Source organism: Pristis pectinata, chromosome 3 (assembly GCF_009764475.1).
Source record: "Pristis pectinata isolate sPriPec2 chromosome 3, sPriPec2.1.pri, whole genome shotgun sequence".
Classification (NCBI taxonomy): Eukaryota; Metazoa; Chordata; class Chondrichthyes; order Rhinopristiformes; family Pristidae; genus Pristis; species Pristis pectinata.
The window spans coordinates 89,409,305-89,434,092 of NC_067407.1; the positions used below are offsets into that span (position 1 = coordinate 89,409,305).

The 24,788-nt window shown below is 39.3% G+C and overlaps 2 protein-coding genes across 5 annotated transcripts in view; both read right to left on the reverse strand.

Moving 5' to 3' along the window:
- tasp1 (taspase, threonine aspartase, 1) overlaps nt 1-497 on the reverse strand; it is a 95,663-nt gene extending 95,166 nt beyond the window's left edge. For both annotated transcript variants that reach the window (XM_052011060.1, XM_052011059.1), the window contains exon 1: nt 145-497. In XM_052011060.1, coding sequence (XP_051867020.1) covers nt 145-301 — 157 coding nt within the window. In that variant the 5' untranslated portion in view covers nt 302-497. The remainder of the gene's footprint in view (nt 1-144) is intronic.
- Nucleotides 498-6,628: 6,131 nt separating this feature from the next.
- The window catches only part of esf1 (ESF1, nucleolar pre-rRNA processing protein, homolog (S. cerevisiae)), a 51,743-nt gene continuing 33,583 nt past the window's right edge, over nt 6,629-24,788 (reverse strand). For all 3 annotated transcript variants that reach the window (XM_052011044.1, XM_052011046.1, XM_052011045.1), the window contains exons 11-14: nt 15,958-16,048; nt 15,043-15,134; nt 9,374-9,523; nt 6,629-7,735 (exon numbers count right to left, since the gene is read on the reverse strand). In XM_052011044.1, the coding sequence (XP_051867004.1) occupies nt 7,439-7,735; nt 9,374-9,523; nt 15,043-15,134; nt 15,958-16,048 (630 nt within the window). In that variant the 3' untranslated portion in view covers nt 6,629-7,438. The remainder of the gene's footprint in view (nt 7,736-9,373; nt 9,524-15,042; nt 15,135-15,957; nt 16,049-24,788) is intronic.

Genomic DNA, 24,788 nt, shown 5'->3' on the forward strand with positions numbered 1-24,788 from the left:
TGGGAGGAAAAATGACCTTTTGCATCTGCGGGGCGAGAGGATTCGCGGCGACTGGACGGAGGGAGGCATCGCTCAGCCACAAGTTCCCGGGACGCCCGGTGGGCACTGGCAGTGGGTCGACGACCATGCATGGTCAAGGCTCACCTGCGTGCACAAGCACAAACCCCACGTTCCTCCCGTCCACGGCCGCTTCCCTCTCGCTTCTCCTCATCGGCGCGGCTCCTTCAGCGGCACCGGGCCAGACCGAGCCGGGAGGGTGCGCGTCCGCAGATCCCAGGCACCCGCTCCCTGCAGGCTCCATGGTCACACTCAAGCGCCATAACTTTCCCCTTCCATCGGTCGGTCAAGCTGGCAATGGAGGGGGATGGAGCGGGGAGGACCGCCCACACCGATGATTGACAGCTCCGCGCCGGAGTTGGGTAGCGCAGGCGCACTGGTCTCCCGCCCGGCCGGCGGTTTAACGGCCGAGTGAACGGCTCCGGCTCCCCCCCGCCCCCTCTCCCCGCCCCACGCTCGCCACTCACCCATCCACTTCCGGGTCAGCCGCTTCCCGCCTCTTGCGGGGCGGCGCATGGAGGCTGGGGTGACATTGGCGGGCGATCGGCGGCGCTTCTGCGGCCGAGGAAGTCAGGGATGCTTCCAGTCCCACCGTAGGTCACTCAAGCGCCGCCGCATTAACTCCTTTGTTTTACAGTAAGATCCCGATTATTCAGAAAGCCCCATTAGTTTGGCATGTGACTCAGTCGGTAATGATTGCAGTGCTCCTTCCCCACTCACTGGGGCCCTGGTCCCCACACTCCCTTCCCTTTTCACCGGCATCCCAGTACCTGTGCCCCCTTTCCACTCACTGGGGCCCTGTTCCTAAACTCCCTTTTCACCGGCATCCCAGTACCTGCGCTGCCTTCCCAGTCACTCGGGTCCTGGTTCCCACGCTCCCTTTCCAACTCACTGGAGCACCAATTCCCATTGAGCTTACTCGATTCACTGGAAAAGTACTATTATACTGTAGGACATTAAAAAAAGTGAATTAAAAATGTGTTGGGTATTAAAATAACCTCCAATAGTCCAGAAAATCGGCTTGTTCAACGCCACCAAATTTCCTGAAAATGCCAGATTTTTGGAGTTTTTCCCTGTATTTAGCACCTCCAACCTGGACAAATGTGAGTCAGTTACAAAGTTGAAAGAATTTACACTGGGAATTATAGAAATAGCAGAGAAATTAAAAAAGTCAAAATTAGGAAATGTTGGAAGCACTCCTAGGATAAAGCAGCATGAGTGGAGACGGAAACATGACGTTTTAGGTCTTTCATGCCAAATGGAAAAGTGGGGAAATGAGTGTATGTTTAAGTTGCAGATAGGAGTAGGGTGAAAAGGACTGAGCATATCTGGCAGGGTGCAGACCAAAGTTGTAAAACAACTTTGAAAACTGGCAGAGGTAGAAATAGAAAAATAACACATTTAAACAGACAGGTACAGTCACATCTGTGGTAGGAAAAAAAGAGGGAGTTAAAAAAAGTAGTGGTAACCTGAATTGTTAAACTCAATCTTAAGTCCAATTAAGACCGCAATCACCTGGAGAGAAAATATAGTGCTGTTCCTGAAGCTTATGCAGGGCATTTCTGGAGCAATGTAGGAAGCTGAATATATAGTAGGTCAGCGTATGAGTGGAATTGAGAATTAAAGTGATAGGTGACCAGAAGCTCAAGGTTGCCCTTTTTGACTGAATGGAAGAGTTCTGCAAAGTGGACATCCAATCTGCATTCACTTGCACTTCTATTTAATGAATTGGATTCGGTGCTCACAGTCTGGTTTCCATTGTAGAGAAGACCACATTCTGAGCATTGAATCCAGTATATTACATTAGAAGAAGTGCAAGTAGATTGCTGCTTCACCTGGAATAACTATTTCAGTCCCTGGATAGTGGAAAAGGTAAAAGGGCAGCCATGGTATCTCCTATAGTTGCAGGGGATCAGACAAGAATGAGGAACTGAAGGAAATTAGTGTTAGTTTAAAAAGTACGAGTCGGGGGAGATTGAAAGCTGATAAATGCCAAGGACCCAATGATCCATATCCCAGAGTTTTGAAAGAGGTGCATACAGAGTTAGTGGATGCATAGGTTATATCTTTCAAAATTCTGTAGATTCTGTGATGGTTCCTGTAGATAGCAGTGTAGTAAATTTGATGTCTCTAAGTGGGAGAGAGAAAACAAGGAACTGCCAACCTCTTAGCCTGACATTGGCAGAAGGGAAAATGCTGGAATCTGTAATGAAGGACACAATAGCAAAACACCTGGAAGAGAATAATGGGATTGAGCAGAATCAACATGGATTTATGAAAAGAAATCACTTTTGATTGGAGTTCTTTGTGGATGTGACTTGTAGAATAGGTAAGGGGGGAACCAGTGGATGTGGTGCATTTAATTTTTCAGAATGCTTGTGATAAGCAGGAGGTTGGTCAACAGGGTGAGAGCACATGGAGTTAGGAGTACTATGCTGGCAAGGATTGAGAATTGGTTAATAAGCAGAAGGCAGGGTAGAAATAAGTAGGTTGGCAGGCTGTGACCAGTGGGGTTCTGCAGGGATCAGCATGTGGGGCCCCAGATATTCACAATCTATGTCAACAATCTATGTCAACAAGGGAACCAGATATGATATTTCCACATTTGCTGACGATACAAAGCTAGGGATTGAGAGTAGGGAGGAAACTGTCTCAAGTCACCAAGGGGATATAGCTAAGTGAGTGGGTGTGAACATGACAAATGGAAAAATGTGAGGTGCATGATACAGAAAAGCAGAATGTTTTACTAAATGGTGATAGATGGGGAAATATTGATATTCATAGGATCCCAGGTAACCTTGTACATGAAAGCTAATAGCAGGTGCAGCAAGCAAATAGGAAGGCAAATAGTACGTTGGCGTATATGACTAGTGGATTTGAGAACAAGAGTAAAAACATCTTAGTTCAATTATGTTGAACCTTGGTGTGACTGCATCAGAAATATTGTATAGAGTGTTGTTCTCCTAATCTAACAAAAGTATATAATTGTCATAGAGGGAGTGCAACAAAGATTGACCAAACTGCTTCCCAGGATGACAGGATTGCTATGAGGAGAGATCGAATAGGGTAGACATGTATTTTCTGATGTTTGGAAGAATGAGATCTTATTGAAACTTACAAAATTCTGATATGGCTCAACAGGCTGAATGCTTCCCCTGGCTGAGGAGTCTGGAACCAAGGATCATAGTCTCAGAAGCAGGGGTAGGCCCGAAATGAAGACAAATTTCTTCACTGAAAGAGCAGTGAATCTCTACCCAAAAGTCTGTGGAGGTTCGTTCATTGGAGTCATTCAAAACAGAGACTGATAGATTTCTGGATATCAAATATATCAAGGGATCTATGAATAGGGCAGGAAAATTGGGCTGAGATAGAAGATCAACCATGATCTTGACGAATGGAGCAGCAAGGTCAAAGGAACAGTAGGCCATCTGGTGCAGGTCCTGCTCCTATTTCTTATATTTTAAAACATCCAGACAAAACAAAATTAGCAAACAAAATTTGATACTTAGCCACAGAAGGAAATGTTTGGCTGGATGACCAGCAGCTCAAGGAATATCTAAAAAGAGAGGTTTGGAAAAGTTCAAGGTAGATATTCCAATGTTTATAGTCTCAGCTGCAGAAGGCACAGCCGCCAATGGTGGAGCAACTAAATATCCCATTGACCAAGAGGACAAAATTGGAAGAAGACAGTAATCTGTAAGGCAGATTCCAATTACAGTTTAATTGTTTAAAAATACTAAAGAACTACCACAGTTCCTAGAAGATGCAATTCCATTTAAAAAAGATTGATTTATTATTAAACACTCAAGTCGAGCAGCATCTGTGGAAAGGGAAATGGAGTTAACGTTTCATGTTATACACCCTTTGTCAGAAGAGAGAGAGAAAACACATTAGTTTTAAATAAAGAAGGTGAAGGAGGAATGGATAGGACAAAGGGAATATCTGATAGGATGAGGTTGGGTTGCTGTGGGGATAAATTGTAGGAAGGGTCATCTGTGGATAGGTTCATGGGGATAAATCAGAAAAAAAATGAAACAAAAGCTATTTGATGAGCAATTCACAGATGGGCAATCTCCAGTAAAATGCTGTTTTGTGTTGGCCATCTGTGTAGAATGCCACACACAGATAGATCAAAATTGGAGAGGGATGGAGAATTATAGTGGCGGGCAACAGGGAGCTCTTAGTCATCCCTTCAGACTGAATGCAGGTGTTCCGCAAAGTTATCACGTTGCTCCAGTGTAGAGGAGACCACATTGTGTCATTGAATGTCGTACAGCAGATTGGAAGAAATGCAATTGAATTGCTGCTTCACTTGGAAATACTGTTTGGGTCCCTGGATAGTGGGAATGAAAGAGATGAAAGGTCAGGCATAGCGTCCCCTGTCTTACTGCCTCTTATATTCAGGATTTATATCGACCACAAAGTGGGGGAATAAACCACAAAGAATCCAGTGCTTGGACTGCTTATGGAAACAGTTGACAAGCTGTATACACAAGGGGGAAAGGGCATAGTAAAAAAGTCTAATCACTCACAGTCAGAAATTCTTAAGCACCTGTAAAAGCAAAGCTGTATAGCTGACTAATGTCAGTTTTGTGTGGGACCCTTGGCTGCAAAATTCAAGCTTGTATGAGGTCAGAAGCATTGTGTGTAGTGGACCACACCTTATACATGCAATGCTTACGAGGGCATTTTTTTCAGCTGGTCCCACCATTGTGGTGGAGGAAATCAAATGTCACAGAGAGGGGGGTTAGAGAGAGGGTTATGGTGGGTGGTTGGATGGCAGGGACAATTAATGGATAGGTCCAGGAGTTGGAACTTCAAGGATTTGAAGCATTGAGGTTTGAGTTCAAAACGGTTTCTTCAAAGAGGTCAGCAAAATGGATAGATAGCTTATGGGTAAGTGGTGGTTGGTGGAACATGCGTTACAATCTGTCAATCATTTCCAGATTTACAGGGATCTACACAAGTCTGGGACTTACTTTGCTGGGATAGCCACAGCTAGGAATATCTATATGAGGCCAGAAGCATTATGTGTAGCATAATTATACACTCAAATGCTTCTGGAATGTCTTCCCCTTCTCATGTTTCTCATGTTCACGGTATGGAAACTTAACTGATGTTCAGTTCAGCGTATCTCACAGGGCAAATGAGGCTCACTCTCTGTCGGAATTACATTCTAGATCCATCTTTCATCACATGTTATGAGTGGATCTCACCTACAACCTACTTGCACCAAAATGGTCACCAAGCAACTTTCTTTCCTAGCTCCCACATTAGGTGACAATATTGCTTACACCTTGCTGATCATGTCAAAAAAATGCAATCATGATCTTTCTCATTAAACTCTTGACCCTACAGACTAATACTCTATCTGCAATATCCATTTGCTCTGAAGTTTGTGAACATATGGTCACCTTCCAAATCCATGCTATTTATTCTGCAATTCCATTTTTAAAATCTGCTCCAAGAGGGTTCATAAATCATAAATGGCATTCTGCGAGCAGCCTCTGGAAAAAATAGACTATCTTCTGCTGTCCAGCTTAATGTAACTCTACAGCTCCAGCAAAATCTGCTCTTCACATCCATACCATTATCTTTGCCGTTACTCCCGCTCTTTCCCTGGCATCCTTGTCTTTACACTGCCCCAAGCCACAGCAACATTGTGATTTGGTCCAATTTCCATATGTATACTGATGAGGCCAGCATCATTTCTGTACCACCCAACTCGACTCTGCTATTGTAGTTTGACACTAAGTGTAATACACACTCTTCAATAATCTAGTTTGGAAGGTTAAAGGATGTTTACCCTTTTCAGATCCAGAGGGCAGCATTTTCTGGCTAACAGTAACCTGGACCCAACTGGTGGAGCCTACCCAGTCCAGGGCTTTGTAAACAAGTCACGTGGACAGGCTAGAAGCAGCACTAGCTACAAAACAGACTGACTGAAAAGTCACAGTCCTGCTTTTGCTACCTTTTCAAACTTTTTGGCACCTCCCAAATCTCTATGCAATTTCAGTACCACACTTAATCAGAATTCTGTGTTTCTCCAGCTTTGGCAATGCATTCCCACACCTCACTTTTGCTTCACCATCAACATGCAAATGGTTTTAAACACCTGAAACATGGCAACTCTGACAAAGCAACAATGATTAAAGTGTCCCATTATGTGTTCAAGGCCTGGATGAAGGTAGGAATCCAGAACCCTTTCCCTCATTAGCAAGAGCATTTCCACATGAAGTAAGTTAACAGCTATGGATAAATTTAATAAAATGTTCTCACTTGTTTCTTATTATTTAAAAGTTACTTCTTTCATCTACTGTATATTTTAAGTTCCTCACAATAATAGATGCCTTTACACATTCAAAAACTGAAGAAGTTCTTTTACTGCTCATAGTTTGGTAAATTTTCAGAAAACTGTCAATTCTTCCCAAGGCTTTTATACTTGCAGTTTGATTATTTTCTGTGCTCAGTAATATTTGAGGCAATCAACTTTGCCTTCCTTTAAGATAGGTATTATGAATACAATCTAATGAAGAGTGACATTTTAGTGTGCTAGACACTTATTTATGCATCACAGTTGCACAACTTTTAATTCTCAATAAGTTCCTAAGAAACACAGTTTCACTAATAGGCATATATTATAACAGAGCTTTCATAAAATATTATGTACTGTTACAAAGTTCTGTTTTGTTAAATTTAAAGTGGCTACCGTGGTTGAATATAAATGGACTTGAACAACATGGAGAATCTTTGTTCTAATTCTGTAAGTTTTCAAATGCTAATGATTTGTTAATGAACATAAAGAAAAAATGGATATAATAAAAAAAACCCTGGCTCACATTTTTCCTTAACATTATGAATTTCGATCTGACAGAAATTAAAGACTTTCATGAAATTAATCTCCACTATTTGACCTTTAGCTATTTTCTGTTTGCTTTCCATATAGCCTTTTTTCAAACAGACAGCACCTTCCTATTGATGTCAAGTGGCATTTTAGAAATACGTCTGGATATTAGCATGATCAAAGAACATTTGGGGATGTGGACATGAACAATAAAAAAAAGAACTACTGCCCACAGTTCTTTAAAGCTCAATTCCTAGCAGTGGGAAGAGTTAAATTGAAGCACAACTGTTGGTAAAATGACAGCAATATAGTTAACAATGATGTTAGTCCTTCAGGATCTCATGAATCATAAATTTACAATAAAGCTGTCAAGTGGTACACACTGAACTCTGGCAGGTTTATAAAATTATCCCAATAATTTACTTTTAGTAAACTTGATTCCATACAGTATTACAAATATGCACATCTTCAAGATCCAAGACTTAGAAGACTGTTTCTACTAAGTAAATTTTTTAAAATCTTTGTACACAGGTTCCGTTACACAGTTTTTTGTTTCTTTCGGGCTTGAAATTGCTCGGTTTTCGATTTCACTGATTTTATAAGCAAGGAAAGTCCATGGTCCACAGGTTTCTTGACAGTCACTGTTTCCTCTCCAGTAATTTCACTCTTTCTTGTGAGAGATGCTGCCTGCTTCTGCTGCTCTTGTCTCTGCCTTGACTTTTCTTGCAGAAAAGATTGTGTGGCATTGGTCTTCTTAAAACTGGGGTCTGAAGGGTCCAGGTTGAACAGATGTGAAGTATAAATGGCTTGAAACCTTGGGTCAGCAACATCCACCTGCAAGAAAAACATGTTCTCAAACAGTTAATCTTAAATCTCTTTCTCCACAGTTTTACAACATAATAAATGACAAAAATTCAAGCAACTTGTCAACCTTTCCAGTCACCTCTATTACAATAGAACTCTGAAGTTACTCCTCAGAAGTTCTTTTCACACATTATCCCATTTCCAAATTCTCAGAGGGAAAGCATTGGACCCAAACCCATCTCTCCTTTTGCATTTTTCTTTCACAGAACACACTGTAGGATTTATGTGAACTTTACAAATGTGGCTACAGAATTTATGTAAATTTATGGCACAAGAGGCATTCAGCCCATCATATCCTTAATTAATTCCACTTTGATCCACTGTCATAGTATTGGTACAGGTCTTTTTTAAATGTGTTGGAAGGTTTCTGCCTCCACCACCCTAGCAGGCAGAGTTCTAGACTACTACCACTTGTTAATACATTTTCAACTCTCTGATTCTTCCAGCGGGCACAGATTTAAGATACCTCTCTGCTAAAGGAAATAAATCCTTTTTGCTCACCTTACCCAGCCTCTCAATTTTACACTTCAAATCTCTCTGCAGTCTCCTCTGTCTAGCAGTCTCTCCTCAAAACTATAATTGTCCAGTCTTGAGAATATTCTCAAAGCTCCTCTGCACTCGTGCGCAATCTGATCCTTTATGATGTGGTAACCAGAAGTGTACATAGCACTCTAGCTGTGGCCTAATAAATAGTCTAGATAAATTTAGCATTGACTCCCTGTTCTTGTATTCTATGCCTTAACCAATACACAATGGTATCAGTTGTCCCTACTGCTTTCAAGGAACTGTGGACTTGCACTTCAGGATCCTCCTATCCCCCAACACTTCTTAGTATCCCTATGTACTACTTAGTCTCTATCTCACTTTCTGGATTGAATTTGATTTGTCACCTATATGCTCATATAACCAGTCCACTGATATCTTCCTGTAGCCCAAAACTTTCTTCTTCACTATCAAGATCACACTACCAATTTTAGTATTATTAGCAAACATCCTAATTGCATTCCCTCTATTTGTCCTGACCATTTGTATATACCATGAAAAGCAAGAGGTCTATTATGGAGCCCTACAGAAGCTCATTGTCTTCAGTCACTATAATTTCTATTCAGCATTATTCTTTGTTTTCTGCCACTGAGCTAATTTTTAACCCAATTTGCTAATTTCCCTTGGAATCACATGGGCTTTTTATTTTCTTGATTGACCTACCATGTAAGAATCTGTCAAACATTTTCCTACCTCAAATTCCATACCATCATTGACCCTCCCTATGATCTCTCAAAAATCAAGTTAGTCAGACATGACCGTTCCTCGACAAATCCACACTGACTGTCTTTGATTAACCTATGCTTCTCTAAATGCCAATTTATGCTCTCTCTGAATTTTTCCAACAATTTGCCTATCAATGATGTCAGACTGACCGGCCTTTAGTTACTTAGTCTTTCTTTTTAAACAACAATGGCACATCAGCAACCTTCCAGTCCTCTGGCACCAAGCTTGTAGTTAAACAGCATTGGAAAACTATAATCTGAGTTTGCACTATTTTCTCCCTCGCTTCTTTTAAGAACCTGAAGTACAAAAATGGGTGGAATTAAATTAGTAAATAATTACCTGGAAGTTGTCTTTTTCAAGGAGCCCTTGCTTTTTAACTAGTTTCTTCTTTTTCTTTTTGCTAAGATTCTGTTGTTCCACTATTTTGTCATAATTAAAATGTCTTCGGTCTTCCTCTTCATCATCCATCAACAGCAAGGCCATTTCCGCCTGATTATGAAATATTTTGCAAAGTAAGGTTACAAAGCAGGTTAATAATTTGTAATCTGTTATTTAAAGTGAAAGATGCCATCCAGGTTCCATTAGTCCAAATATCAAACCAAGATACCTGGGAAGCATTCATGTTCCTGCAAATCCTAATTATTCTTCAGAAATATGAGAAAATTGAAAAGCAAAGATTTATGACTGGTATATTGTTACCAGGGCATATGGCCCATTTAATCTTGCGTTTGTAGTATTTGAAGACCTCTATAGATAATTTGGACAACAGTTATTTTATAGAAAGGAGGAAAGAAAAAGAGTCATTGAAGAAAGATGCAGTATTTATACAGTATTTTTCACAAAGAGTGTTTCAACAGCCAATTACAGACTTCTTTAATGTTGCTACAGTTGCAGTTATTTCATTTATTTTCAGGATGTGGACACTGCTGGCAGAGCCAGTATTAACTCATTAATTGCTCTTGAAAAGGTAGTGATGAGCCACCTTGAACCACTTCACTCTTTCCAGTGAAATATTCCCACAATCTAGTTCTGTAGGGAGTTTGAGGATTTAGATGCAGTGACAATGAAGCTACAGTGATAGATTTCCAAACCAGGATTCTGTGCAACATAGAGGGGAACCTGCTTGTGGTGGTATTCCCATGCACCTGTTGTCCTCATGCTTTTTGGTGGTAGACATTGTGGATTTGGGAAGTGCTGTCAAGAGTAGTATGGTGGGTAATGGATGTGCATTGCCACACACTGTAGCCATGGTGATGGAGGGAATAAATGCTTCTGGTCCTTGCTGGGCAGCCAATTCAGTAGGCTGCTTCATCGACACCTCATCTTTAAGCAAGCCTAATACTGATCCTTGTATGCCCTTTGCATCCCTCGTTGAACTGGACTGGAGAGCATGTCTTGTGAGAATAGGTTGAGTGAGCTGAGGCTTTTCTCTTTGGAGCAAAGGAGGATGAGAAGTGACTTGACAGAGGTGTACAAGATGATAATAGGCATAGAATGAGTTGACAGTCAGAGACTTCTTCCCAGGGTGAAAATGGCTCACACGATGGGGCATAATTTGAAGGTTATTGGAGGAAGGTACAGGGGAATGTCAGAGGCAAGTTTTTTTTTACACAGAGTGTTGGGTACGTGGAATGCACTGCCAGCAGAGGTGGTGGAGGCAGATACATTAGGGACATTCAAGAGACTCTTAGATAGCCACATGAATTATAGAAAAATGGAGGGCTATGTGGGAGGGAAGGGTCAGATAGATCTCTTAGAGCAGGATAAAATGTCGGCACAACATCATGGGCTGAAGGACCTGTAATGTTCCGTGTTCTAAGTAGGAACTAGGCTTGGTCCCCTGGCTTGATTGTATTGATACAGAAGGATATACTGGGCCACAAAGTTATATATTGTGTGGAATAAATTTCTGCCGCAGCTGATCATCATAATATCTTGGGGATCCCTGGCTTTGTGAGCTGCCAGACATGTTCAAAGTTTATCCTACTTAGTATGACGCCAATGCCACAAACACGACAGAGAGTACCCTTGAGGTGAACATTGGATTTTCCAAAAGGACTATACAATGGTCACTTCTACAGATGCCATGTTGGACAAGTGCATCTGGAATAGGTAGAATGGCAAGGAGCAGGTATTGTTAATGTATCCCTTATATTGGTTTGCTCACCATCTGCTGGACTGTCTTGTAGCTGTGTCCTTCAAGACGCAGCTAGTGGTGGTGCTCAAATCTACTCTGAGGTCTGCCACCCAAAATGGATTCTGTGTTTTTTCTAACTTCAGTGTTTCTTCTAAGTGTTACTCAATATTAAGAAGTATGAATTCAACAGTAGAGCCACGATAATAGTTGTAATCAGAAGATTTCCTTGTCCATATTTGACTCAATGCCATGAGACTACACAGAGTTTGGAAGAACTCCTGGAAGCAGTTAAGTACATGTCCACAGTGAATGGGAAGCTCAAGGAAATTAGCATTTGTATAAAGTTATGGTTAGAGAAATTAGTGGTACTGAAAGCCGATTAATCTACAGGCTTTGATGACTTACATCCTAAGGTTTGAAGGAGGTGGCTACAGAGACAGTGAATGTACTGGTTGTCATTTTCTGGAATTCCATAAATTCTGGAACTGCTCCCACAGATTGGAAGATAGTAACTATAATACCACTATCAGTGGAAGAGGTAAAAAAAAACAGTGACCTGCAGATCAATTAACCTAGCATCAGTTGTAGGAAAAAACACTGGAATCTATTATTAACTAAGAGATAGCAGTAGACTTAGAAATTAATAATAGGAGTGGGCAGAGTCAATTGATTTGTGAAATGAAAATCATATTTGACAAATGTGTTAAGAGTTTTGCAAGGTTGTAACCAACAGAATAGATAATTGAAGGCCTCTGAAAGTCCAAATACACCAATTGCTGTGGTGTATTTGGACCTTCAGAGGCCTTCAATAAGATCCCACACAAGTACTGGACAAACATTACTGCTTGTGGGATTAGGGTATAATGCTGGCATGGACTGAGGACTGCTTATCAGACAAAAAAGATAGAGAGGAGATAAATGTGCAAGGAGACACAAGAGACTACAGATGCTGGAACGTGGAGCAAAAAGAAAACTGCTGGAGGAACTCAGCAGGTCAGGCAGCATCTATAGAGGAAAATGGACAGTCAATGTTTCAGGTCGAGACTCTTCATCTGGACTAAAATAGAGGGGAGATAGCCAGCATAAAGAGGTGAGGGGAAGGGGTGGAACAAGAGTTGGCAAGCGATAGGTGGATCTGGGTGAGGAGTGATGATAGGTAGATGGAGGAGGGAAGAGTGAAAAAAGCAACAGAGGCTGGGAGGTGATTGATGGAGGCAACAAAGGGCTGCAGATGATGGAATCTGACAGGAAAGCAAGGAGAAACATGGAACCAAATAAGGGAGGTGGGCTGGGCAGATGGGAACAATAGGGGGAGGGAATCCAGTGGGAGGAGGGTGTGGGTGGTGGGCAGATACAGTGGGTGGAGCAGGGGAAAGAAACGGGGGCTGTGGGTGGTGGGGTGGTGCAGGAGGAACTGGGTAGATCAGGAGATAGAAAAGGGACAGAGGGGGAGCAGGTTGCCTGAAATTACAGAATGCAATGTTCATGCCGTTGGGTTGCAGACTACCCAGGCGGAATACAAGGCGCTGTTCCTCTAGTTTGTGTTTAGCCTCACCCTGGCAGTGGAGGAGGCCAAGGACAGACAGGTCGGTGTGGGAATGGGGAAGGGAATTAAAATGGTTTGCAACCGGGAGCTTCAGATGACCATGGCAGATGGAGTGCAGGTGATCGGCAAAGCAGTCACCAAGTCTTTGCTTGGTCTTACTGATGTAGAGGAGCTCACACCGAGAGCACCAAATGCAATAAACACAGTTGGAGCAAGGGCATGTTAATCTCTGCCTTATCTGGAAGGGCTGTTTAGGGCCCTGGATTGAGGTGTAGGGACAGGTGTTTCAGTGTTATATGTCCCACGATTGCAGGGGGAATTGTCTGGGGAGGGTTGGGTGGGGAGGGATGAGTGAACCAGGGACTCATGGAGAAAGCAGTTCCTGCGGAAAGCAGAAAGGATTCAGGAGGAGAAGATGTGGCTGATGTGGTTGTAAAATGCTTAAGGTTTGTTTTGGGAAGCTGTGATTAATAGAGTTGGACGGGGATCATGTTGGGGCCCCAGCTGTTCCCAGACTGTGTCAAAAAGGAGGTCAAATGTAATACATTTGGGTTTACTCATGACACTAATGTGACCTGTGAAGAGGGTGTAGGGAAGTTTCAGGGAATGTAAACAGGTGAAATGAATGGGCGAGGATATGGCAGATAGAATATAATATGAAAAAATGGAAGGTCTTCCACTTTGGTAGAAGCAGTAGGAATGCAGAGTATTTTTTTAAAATATGGTGAGAGATTGGTGTTCAAAGGCGTCCTTGTACATGAATCACTGAAAATTGACATGCAGGTACTACAAGCAATGGGGAGGGCTAATTGTATGTTAGCCTTTACTGAAAGAGGATTTGGGTACAAAAGTGGAGATGTCTTGGTGCAGTTGTATAGGACCCTGGCGAGACTGCATCTGGACTATTACGTACAGGTCTGGTCTGCATATACAAGGAAAGATACTTGCAATAGAGTGAGTGTAGTAGAGATACCCACATTCATTCCTAGGATTGTGGATTTGCTATATGAGGGTGACTGAGATGACTGTCTATGCTTTCAATTTCAGAAGACTGAGAGATGTGTTCATTGAAATATACAAAATTCCTAAGGGGCTTTACCGAGTAGTAGCAGGAATGATGTTTTCCCTTGCTGGAGTGTCTAATACCTGGCGTTGTAATCTCAAGGTAAGGAGTCGGCCATTCAGGACTAAGATGAGAAGAAATTTCTTCATCCACAGTGTGGTGAATCTTTGGAATTCTCTGCTCTAGAGGGTTGGAGTTTATTCGCTGAATATATTCAGGATAGAGATTGATAAGATTTTTAGATCTTAAAGGAATCAAGGGATATGAGTTAAGTGTAGGAAGGCAGCACCATGATCTTAATGAATGCTGGAGCAGGAATGAGGAATGTCCTATTCTTGCTTTTATTCCTTATGTTCTTACATTCAATGTTGAGAACCTGCAGGACTATTCCTCCCCACCTGTACCACCCTAATAGATCTGATGGGACAGTGCATACCCAGGGATTGTGATGGAGAAGACTTGCACATTATCTGTAAGGTACAATTCCATGAGTACAACTATGTCAGGCTGATGGTTTACAAGTCTGTCAGACAGCTGTCCTAATTTAGACAGCAGACCACAGATGTTTGTGAAGAGGACTTTGTAAGGTAGATCAGCCTTTGAGCCACGTTCAAGTTCAGTGCCTTGGTCAATGCTGGGTGGTCCATCTGGTTTTATTCTTTTACTACTTCAATAAAAAATTGAAATACTTCCTAGGCTCTTTCGAAGGGGAGTTAAAGAGTCAACAACATTGCTTTGGGTTTGGAGTCACATAGCATGGGAAACAGATTTTCTCCCCTGAAGGACATTAGTGAAACAGAGGCCAGTTTTACCTTTACTGAGAATTTTTAGTTAGATAATAATTTGGAATTTTAAATGAAATTAGATTCTACACCAGCTGCAGAAGTGGGATTTGATCTTGTGTCTGTGGTTCATTAATCTAGATCTCTGAATTATTAGTCCAGTAATTTAACCATTGCACCACCATTGTACCACATTGTACACTGTACTGCTTTGTGCAAATGCTGCCCCATTTCACAATGCTAAAAAGTTCTACAAATGTTAATAATATAAATGTACCAATAAAGTGTTACTGATTTGTACTGGCTAAGGATAAACATTAATGAAGAAAATGGGGAATAAAACACTGCTTTTCAATTTCTGGCAGGACATCTTCGATGTAAATCTAACAGTATTCATTACTTAAAATATTCAGTACATCTTAATTTCATACTAATATTCACTATAGGCTGCAAATTTTCAATTCCTGAGCAGTTTCTGACCTTTTCTTTCTCTAAGCTGGCTTCTTCTTCTGCTGTCAGAGGTTTATTCCTTGACTTTTGGATCTTTTTGCTTACTTTCTTCTGCTGTGGTGCTACAGATGAAATAAAACACAACAAAATGTGAAGATAGTGATTATTGACAACAACAAAAGATGCAAAATAAAGATCTTCCTAAATAGTAAACATTCCCATTGCACAACACCAATTTGGGAAGGCACATGCACTCCCCTCAAATGGAACTAGTATACATAACCATAACATTCTGAAAATCTAACTAGACTAATACTTTTGAACACATCTTTTTAAAGACTTTAAGCTGATATGCACAAGCTGAGAGGGGCGAGAACATGGCAAATGAAATACAATATGGAAAAATGTGAAGTTCTCCATTTTGGAACATAAAACAAATACTCCACTTTCTGAAGCACAAAGGCTTCTATTTCCTATATAATGCTCCTATTGCTTATGTACTTAAGGATGTGCATGTAATTAGATTGTAATATTTTTGTGTACATTTTTTATATACAAGTTCAGATTTGGTTATGTGATATTTGAGTTATGTTAAAATTTAAACAATGTAATTTTCAATAGTAGCTACTATAGTTTTTTAAATGTGTTATGATTCTGCCATTAACATTTAACATAATATCACTGTGAATTAATCACCATCATTTATTACTAAACATTGCTCTTGAAGCAGTTACTTAGGTGTACAAAATATTACGGTAAGTTTTCTTACTTTCAAGCAGGATTGGAAGGATAGTGAGAAGTTATCAGAAGTACCGCTGAAATCACACAGTTAAATGGTTTTAACAAGATTCTATCACTTTACTGTTGACTTTGGAACACATTTAAACAGTCAACATTATAAAATGGCAATTATTGCTCCAACGTACAATCTACAGAAAAACTTACCTGACTGCCCCAGTTCTTCTGTGAAGAAGGAATCATTTAAATCTACATCAGATGGAATCTCATCCTCACTCAGTTCCTCTGTATTTTTAACCTGGACAGAAAAAAAATACAAAATTACATTCCATGAAAGACTGGATTATGGCAACAACGTGCTATACAACACAATGTGACTGTGGCCAAATTTCAAAGAATATTACTCAAAAGTGTTTCATTTATTTCATTTGTTACTCCAGCACGTGTTCTACACAACTCTTTTGCATGGAAAACTAATTTGGAAAAATGTGAAATGAAAAAGAAGAGTGGGTTAGACATTTTTACCTTTGGGATCTGAATTAAAAATTAGCCAGAACAATGATTATGAAGGTCCCATCTGTCTGCAACATTTCTGCGCAAATGAGTTTGAACAATCTCAACCCTATTCCAACAAAGCACTTCCAGGATGAGTGATTAGGGATACAGACTGAAATGTTGACCAAATGCAGTAGACTTGGAAAGAATTTAGAGTGGAACGTCAGGTATAGTTAAGAGGGACCTTTACACTGCATCCTGCTTTGCTATACTTGAACTAAGAATACTTTATGCAGACACTAGGTAAATGAACTGTCAATAACTCTGTTCTTGGGTAACGAAAGGGAATCACTAAAACATGTTGTTGCTCATGATCCAGGTCTTGAAAGCTTTGGCACAGTAACGTTCAGTGCCATGTGTCTGCTTGATTTTTATCAATGTCCAAACTGATGGTGCCACAAGATATTAGGGCCAACCTTCTGCTGAGATCTGCATGGATCTGCTGGCATACAAGCCTGTAATTGGGCTATTCCCCAAATAGAGACTGTGAAGTAGCCTTGGACTTGACAGAGTACTGTTCAGGTAATAACCACACTCTGCTGGAAGAATCCTCAAGAGTCGAACAGAGTAGTTGTAGCTTCCACATATTTTCCAGATCTGACGTTGGAAAAACTTTGCACTGAACCTACACCAGATTAATCTGGGGCAAGTCCCATGGGCCCATAAAAATGAATGGATGAAACTCAACACCAACAGAAAAACAAGTCAGAGCTTTCAATAAGGTAATTTAAATAATGTATGTATGTTTTGTCTTTTAACTTTTACAAATTTAAAATAAATATTTACTTTTATTTTTTAAAAGTTGGTCCAAAGTGATTTGGAATGTTTGTTAAAGTCAAAGACCAGCGAAAGATCTTGCCCATCATTCTTCATCATTAAACATAATGTTTCACAGGATGAGACCAATTATAATATTAAATTTTCCTTGCAGTCTCTTGCACCTCCAAGGTAATGTCAGTCAAATATATATGATCCATAATGCTGTCAAAGTAATTTAAATAAAGAAGTCAATTTGCTTCCAGAAAAATGCAATGTAAAAGTAGTACTAAATTTTAATATCAATTACAATTATAACTGAAGACTTTCCAAAATTTTCTCTGTTTTAACTGTTGTGCAGTAACTATGGAATGTGGACTTTGGGGAGGCAAGGGGAAAAGTGATGCTTCATGTTTAAATTAGTAAATAAAGAAATAAATTGATTTAAGACAGGCACAGCAAGGGATGTGACATTTTGCAGCTGTAGTACATGAGAGCTAATGGAATCTACCAAGATAAATTGTGAAAACATTTGAAGTAAGTTACAGCAACTCAAGGAATTTCAGTTTGGAGTTGATGAGCTGGAGTCAAAGCAGTCACTGCAATGCTTCAGGGAGAGAGTTAACTGGGCACTCTGTAGCAAGAGGTAGTCGCATCCCTAAGATTAAGTAATGCAGAACTAGTCAGTCAAGAGACAGGAAAGTGAGATTATGTGCGAGGCAGTTATGGGGATCCAAAGGAGCAGTCTACGACGCATGAATTTTTTGCAGCTTACATGGAAGAAAGGAGAAACTGCCACAGCACCAAGATACAAGAGAACATTCAAAATGGGAGGGGGTGGAGGAGGTGGAAAGGAACAGAACAGTGATGGGGGACAGATGTTGTTAGGGGAAATCGATACTGTTCTCTGAAGCCACAAGCGAGAGTCCCAAAGGCTACATTGCCTGTCTAATGCTAGGGTTCAAGACATTCCTTGGGTCCGGAGCGGAACTTGGAGTGAGAAGGGAACAATCAAGCTGTCATGAAACATGTGGGAACCGATGACAGAGATAGGACAAAGATGCACATTCTTTAGCATTAGCAACAAATCCCAAGTATAAAGCAGAACCACAAAAGTAATAATATCAGGACTATAAGATCATAGAGCTGAATATATGGCTCAATATTAGATGGGGAAAAATAGATGTTAATTTATTGGACCAAGGTAACAGCACTGGGTAAAGAAGTTGGAATTGCCTGCATTTGAATTGTTATTAGAGCAGTATCCCAGCAAATCAAATAACTTGGTCTCTAAATAAAGTTTTAAACTAAGAAATCTGAGCAGGAAGTAAAATTAGATACATAAAAAAGAAAAGATTAGCTAAAGTTAGCCTGATGCAAGTAGCAGGGAAAATGCTAGAATCTTTTATAAAGGATGTGGTAACAGGGCATTCAGAAAATAATAATAGGATTAGGAAAGAGTCAACGTGGATTTGTGAAAGGAAAATCATATTTGACAGATCTGTTCGAATTTTTTAAGGTTATAACTAGCATGATAGATAAGGGCAGAGTAGCCGATGTGACATTTTTGAATGCTCGGAGGCCTTCAATAAGGTGCCACAAGAGATGATTAAATAAAGAGTACTTTCAACTGAGGGTAATATACGTGAGGATGGGTTAACAGACAGAAAGCACATGGGCATATACAGGTTATTTTTTTGGTCGTGAGGCTGCGAGCAGTAGGATGATATTGGGTTTGGTGCTGGAGTTTACAAGCCACATTAATGATATGGACAGGGAACCATGAGTAACATCGCCAAGATTCAGTTCAAGTTCAAGTTGTCTAAATTTGAACTTGAATTGAAGGGTATAAATGCCATGAAAGTTAGCTCTTTGCTGCAGCAGCAGAATACATTACAAGCATAAGTTAACATCACTTAAATTACCATAAATTATACATAACTTACATGACAAAATAAACATAATGACATTAGTTTGTTATTGATTCAAAGCTGAGTGGCTGTGCAAGTTGTGAGGAGGATGCACAGGGGTTTCAGGGTCATAGGCAAGCCAAGGAAATGGATGAGGACCTGTTAGATGGTTTATAATGTGGAAAAGTGCAAAGTCATCCACTTTGATAAATAAAACAGAAAAGTTTTTTTTTTAAGAAGAATGGCAAGAGATTGAAAGGGTTGGTGTTCAGACGGACCTGGATGTCCTTAATAAACAAATTAGTGAGAGTTAATATGAAGGTACAGCAAGCAATTAGGAAACAAAACAGTATATTCATCTTTATCGTAAGAGGACAAGTACTAAAGTAAAGATCTCTTACTGAAATCATATAAGGCACTGGTGAGATCGCACCTGGAATACTGAGTTTTTGTATGGTTCCCTAACCTACCAAGGAAAGATATACTCACAATAGTGGGAGCAAAACAAAGTTCACTAGATTGATTCCCGGAATTTGGTGTGTGTCACATAAACAGAGATTAAACATTGAAACATATAAAATTCTTACAGAGCTTAACAGGGTAGATGAGAGGGTGATTTTTTTTTTCCCCAGACTAAAGATATAGAGCGAAGGGTCACAGTCTTCACTCTATATTTTTAGTCATTCAGCTGCATGCATTCGGGACTAAGAATTAAAGAAACTCCTTCAAACAGAGGATAGAGAATCTTTGGTATTCTCCACCTTGAGGGCCGCAGAAGCGCAAATGGAGTTGCTCAATACCTTTCAGATATTAAGAAAAGCAAGGGATATGGAGTTAGTGGAGGAAAAAGGTGCAAAGGTGAAATAATTGTATGCCGAAGCAGGCACATGGGGCCAAATGACTGACCCCTGCTTTTACTTCATACGTTACCTTTTTTAATGAAACAGAACTACTACATTTCATTTGTAAGCCAATAAATGAGGGCAGAAAACAAGCAACTGTGGCCAGCTCAATAAAATTCCAATTTAAATCAGAGTGCATCACTTCAATTAAAAAAAAATGAACATTAACCTCAGCTCATAGATTTCTATGTGGAAGAGATTGAAATGTATAAATTCCATCATTTATTACTGTAGTTTAACAACTACTGTAATATCCATCTCTATAATTGGGAGCATCAACTGAAAGGCTAACCTCTCCATCTGGATTCTATTTGGCAGTTCAGCTGTCAAGAAACTTAATTTTTTTTTATAACATCTGAAGCCACCAAGCAGCCAAAAATATTAATGTATTCAGATTTCCACACAACATTAACTAATGGAGGATGTAACAGAGAATCACATAGTATAAATACAGGCTGTACACATGTGCTTAAAATTTGTCTAGAATACAATTCCAACTTAACTACAATCTAGGAACGATCAATAAATTTTATATAAAACTAACCTATATTTTCCTTAAATGTTCACAGTTCTGAAATACAGCTACATCTTTTTGGAGAATGAAAAAGGGTTAATTCCCCTTTTTAAGAAAAATTAATAAGCTTAAGTTTCCCCTCTCTACAAAAGCCAGACATGAAAGTTAACAGAATTCTAGACAGTGGATCTGTCATATCTTTTAGACCAGATGCACATTAATTTTGACAATTATATAACACAGATATGCAGTAAGACCTAACTTCAGAAGTGCAGAGCCAGTTATGTGAAAAGCGTATCCTGAAACCCATCTATCACCTCTTTCCATCTTATTGTAAAAGCAGATGGCAAATTAAAATAAAATATCTCAGTGCATCATAATTTTCAATATGCAAATAAGTGTACAATTTAAATTGATCAGATAATCATCATCTGTTAAATTAATCATGCTGATTTAGGCAAATATAATCTGGCACTTAAAGCTACTAAGAACGCAAATATATTTGATGTATTTCAAAAATAGGGAATATTGTCAACCCGTGTTACGGTCTTTATTGCAATTTTCTGCGGTGTGATGCCATGTCATCTGCACATGATCCAGAAATGTGTGTTGAAATAAAGTTGTGTTTATTTACTTACTTTCTTTCCACATAAATTCAGTGAGAGTGAATTTTATTCCATGTCTCAAATTTTTTGGGGAGCGGTTTGTGAATTCTATAACGGTGAATTTCTGTTACTTGAATGGGTGTAACGCAGAGTTTGTATCTAACAATTTTTTGAAGCTGGCTACATCTGTTGTAAATATTTAACTAAGTATACTCATGGGATAAAAGCAATACACATCAACAGAATGATACTCAAAAAACATATTTGAGCCATAAAAATCAGTGATTGTTATGTTAGAATTAAGTCCAATAAGTTTCCCCACATACACTTTATTTCTGAGCTTGAGGCTTGAGCTCAGCTTCCCTGATTAATTTCAGCCTATATAAAGAAGCTCCACTGAACACTACTTTCTTAGAAAGCACTAGTATGAGCACATTGCATGAGTATACTGAACTTCTGGAACATAGCTTGCTTTCACCTTCTGCTGGACAAATTGTGAAATGCCTGGTGAATGCTACATGACAATTTTCCAATCAAAAGCTTCTGTTTGTCCATCCCATATACAACTTTCTGATTAGAAAGACCTGAAGAGAGGTGTGTGTGTGTGAGTCTGTGTAACTTCAGAACAATTGAATCAGTTTTCTCGTCATGCCTGATGCTGTCAAATAAATAAGATCAAGAAGAGGCCAGGAATAATTGTATTGATCACAGGGTGCTCCACTATAACAGCATCTGCATTTTCATGCAGCTACTGTCTTCTGTCTCTCACCTCTTAAAAAGTTAACAGTCCATTATTACTCAAGAGGCTAGAGGACAAAAATCTAGCCTGACACTGAAGTGCATTACCAATTTATGTAATATTAGAAGTCCTGTATTTTAGAGGACATGTGAAACAAATGCTCTCAACTCAGTAGACAAAAACTATACTATTTTGAACATGACCAGGGAGTTTTCTCCCCAGTATTCCACTCAATTTTGTTCCTTCATTCACCATCATAAAAGAAAACACATTATCCAGTCTTAATATACTATTTAAAGGAGGCTATGGTGTGTAAATTACCTGCTTTATTTCCTATATTACAATAGTGAGTGTACACTTCAAAAGTGCATCACTCACTGTTAAATGAGACCACACAAGGCACAGTAAAAATGCAGGTATTTATTCCTACAGATCAGAAAATGTTAACATAATGTGCTAAGATATCTGAAGCAAAACCTGGTTAAGAGCTAGAATTCCTTTATGTTGTTTGGATGCCATGTTAGGTATATGTTTTCATGTATAAAAAATGTAGTAGGTGTGCAAGAAACCAAAGAAACTGATTAATTTTCTTATGCTTGTAAAAATCTTGGGCTGAAACATGTTAAAGCAAAGAAAAAAAACCTTTGCAATTTTTTTTATTCCCTTATGAGTTAGAATTTGAGAGTGGAGACCCAGGATCATGACAATTGCCTCACTTCCTACAATAGTACTGAATTGTGGACATGGCCACATACAAAAAGGTGCAAAACTTTCAATTTTTTCTTAATGTAATTTATATCAAATTCCATCAGGATCAACCTAAGGGTTGTACGAAACTCCTGCACGGTCAGTCAGAATTGTGCAGAAAATATTGTATTCTTCCCTATGATATCGAATTCCAAATTAGATCAAAGGATAAATAAAAAGTACAGAATAACCAGTAAGGAATGCTTAGGAAAAGAAATACTGAACTAGAGAAAAGGGAAAATGCTAAAATAATGAACATAATTTGTTTCAAACAAAAAGGCCACATAAAACTACACCCTTAACAAATTATGTAATAAGTAAATTCATATTGCATTTCCAATACCAGGACTTATGACCCATTTAGTTATCAACCATGGGCGATAAATAAGGCAAGTAAAATAGTTACATTTCTCCCATAAATTTGCATACATCAGAAGCTACTGTGAAAACATTTGATCTTTCTGGAATTCATCCAATCACAAGCTTACACCGAGAACAGCCTTGTCTAAAGCTTTAGGAGCATGAATTTTAAATGGGATAAACATGCAAACAAGTAATACAATAGAATCGAGTTACCTGAGCTACTTGGCCTAAGACGAGTGAAAAATCATCAAGAAGCTTATAAACTTCATAAAAGACAGGGTGCTGAGAAAGTGTGTCAACATCCTTGAAACTCATTATTGACAGTTCACTGGCTATATTGAACATACACATTACAAAGTCCATTAACCAATTAATGCTGCTATAGCAGAAGCATGTGCACTGTGATTAGGCAAGTCTTTCTGACCACTGATCCTGCTTTCATCATCGAGTAAGTAAACTAAAGGGTCAATGCAAAGATGTACAACTTTTGTAGATGAACAGGAGAAGGTGACAGCCAGATATCATAATGAAATTAAAAATCATTATTTTGACCTTATGTAAAAAATAGGCAGGCAAATCACACAGTAAAATAGATTAGCAGGTAATGGTGAGTATGCTAACAGTGCTGCTTGAGATGTGGAGGGTTGGGGGCAGCAGGAAAAACAATTTGTGGTATTCTGATCAGGAAATGTGGTATAGGTCATTTGTAATTGTGCAGGTAACAAAATGGAATGCACTATGATTTATTTCACTCTACTAAGTATTCAGACTTGACTTTAAAATTAATAGATACCTTAAAAAAAAGCAATTGCCTTCTTTACTGACTTAAATTTTGAAGTACTGCACCATATTGTCCAGTGAAACCACTTCCGCATCACGTTCCACTCCTTTGCTTGGAATGTGACCACAAGAAACATTACAGCCGCATCAAATACAATTATGATGTGCATTTGTTTGGCATCTTCATTACAGAAAAATATTCAACAATATTTGAAGTTCAGTAGAGAATTAAGTCATCGGGCGCAAGTGTCTTTTCATTTATAAAAATATGAAAGGAGGAGAAACAAAATCTGCCCATGTACATGATCCAGAAGAATTATGATAAAGTTGCCACATGAGTTCTCAACACAGGTCAAGGCACGAGGGGTGAGGTAGTAAAATACAGTGACAGAACAGAAAACACAGTAGAATTCAGGGGCAGTTTCTCACAATGGAAAAGTTAGGAAGTTGTTTCCCCTTAGTAATCAATGTTATTGTTTACCATACACATAACTAATTTGGGACCCAGAAATTATAGGAAGTACTTTCAAAAGTTGCAGATAATACTTCAAATTAGTTGAGAAAGTGTAGTCAATGTGGAGGTCAGAACCAAAATAAAGGAAGCCTCGAACAGGTTTGTAGAACAACTGCATAAATGACTTCTGGAATTCAGAAAAAGCTAGTGTGAAATGGTATATTGTGGTAGGAAGCATAAAGACACCACTTGTTCCTTTACAAGCAAGGAGGGTAGAAGACTAAGGTGATCTGGGAGGCACAGGCTCATAAATCATTAGAAGTAGTAACAGAAGTTAACATTGCCATAAAGTATGGTTCATTTCTGAGGAATAAAACATAAAATGTGAAACAGATGTTAAAATTAATGTCAAACTTTAGTTAGATCACAGGAGTACCAAGCACAATTTTGGTCTTCATACAACAAAAAGACATGGAAGGAAGTCCAAAATGGATTTACAGGGGCTTAAGCAAAACACCCACCATTAGGAAGTTTTGAAATGTCTGGACTCTTTGGAAGGAAAAACAAGGAGATATAATTATAAAGGGGTCAACATGCAGAAAAACTGTTAGCACTTGAGGAATGAATCGAGACTACAAGAGAGTAATACATGTTGGCCAATAACAGATTCAGAAAGCTCGTTTACATCAAGTGAGAAACAGCAAACATAAAAT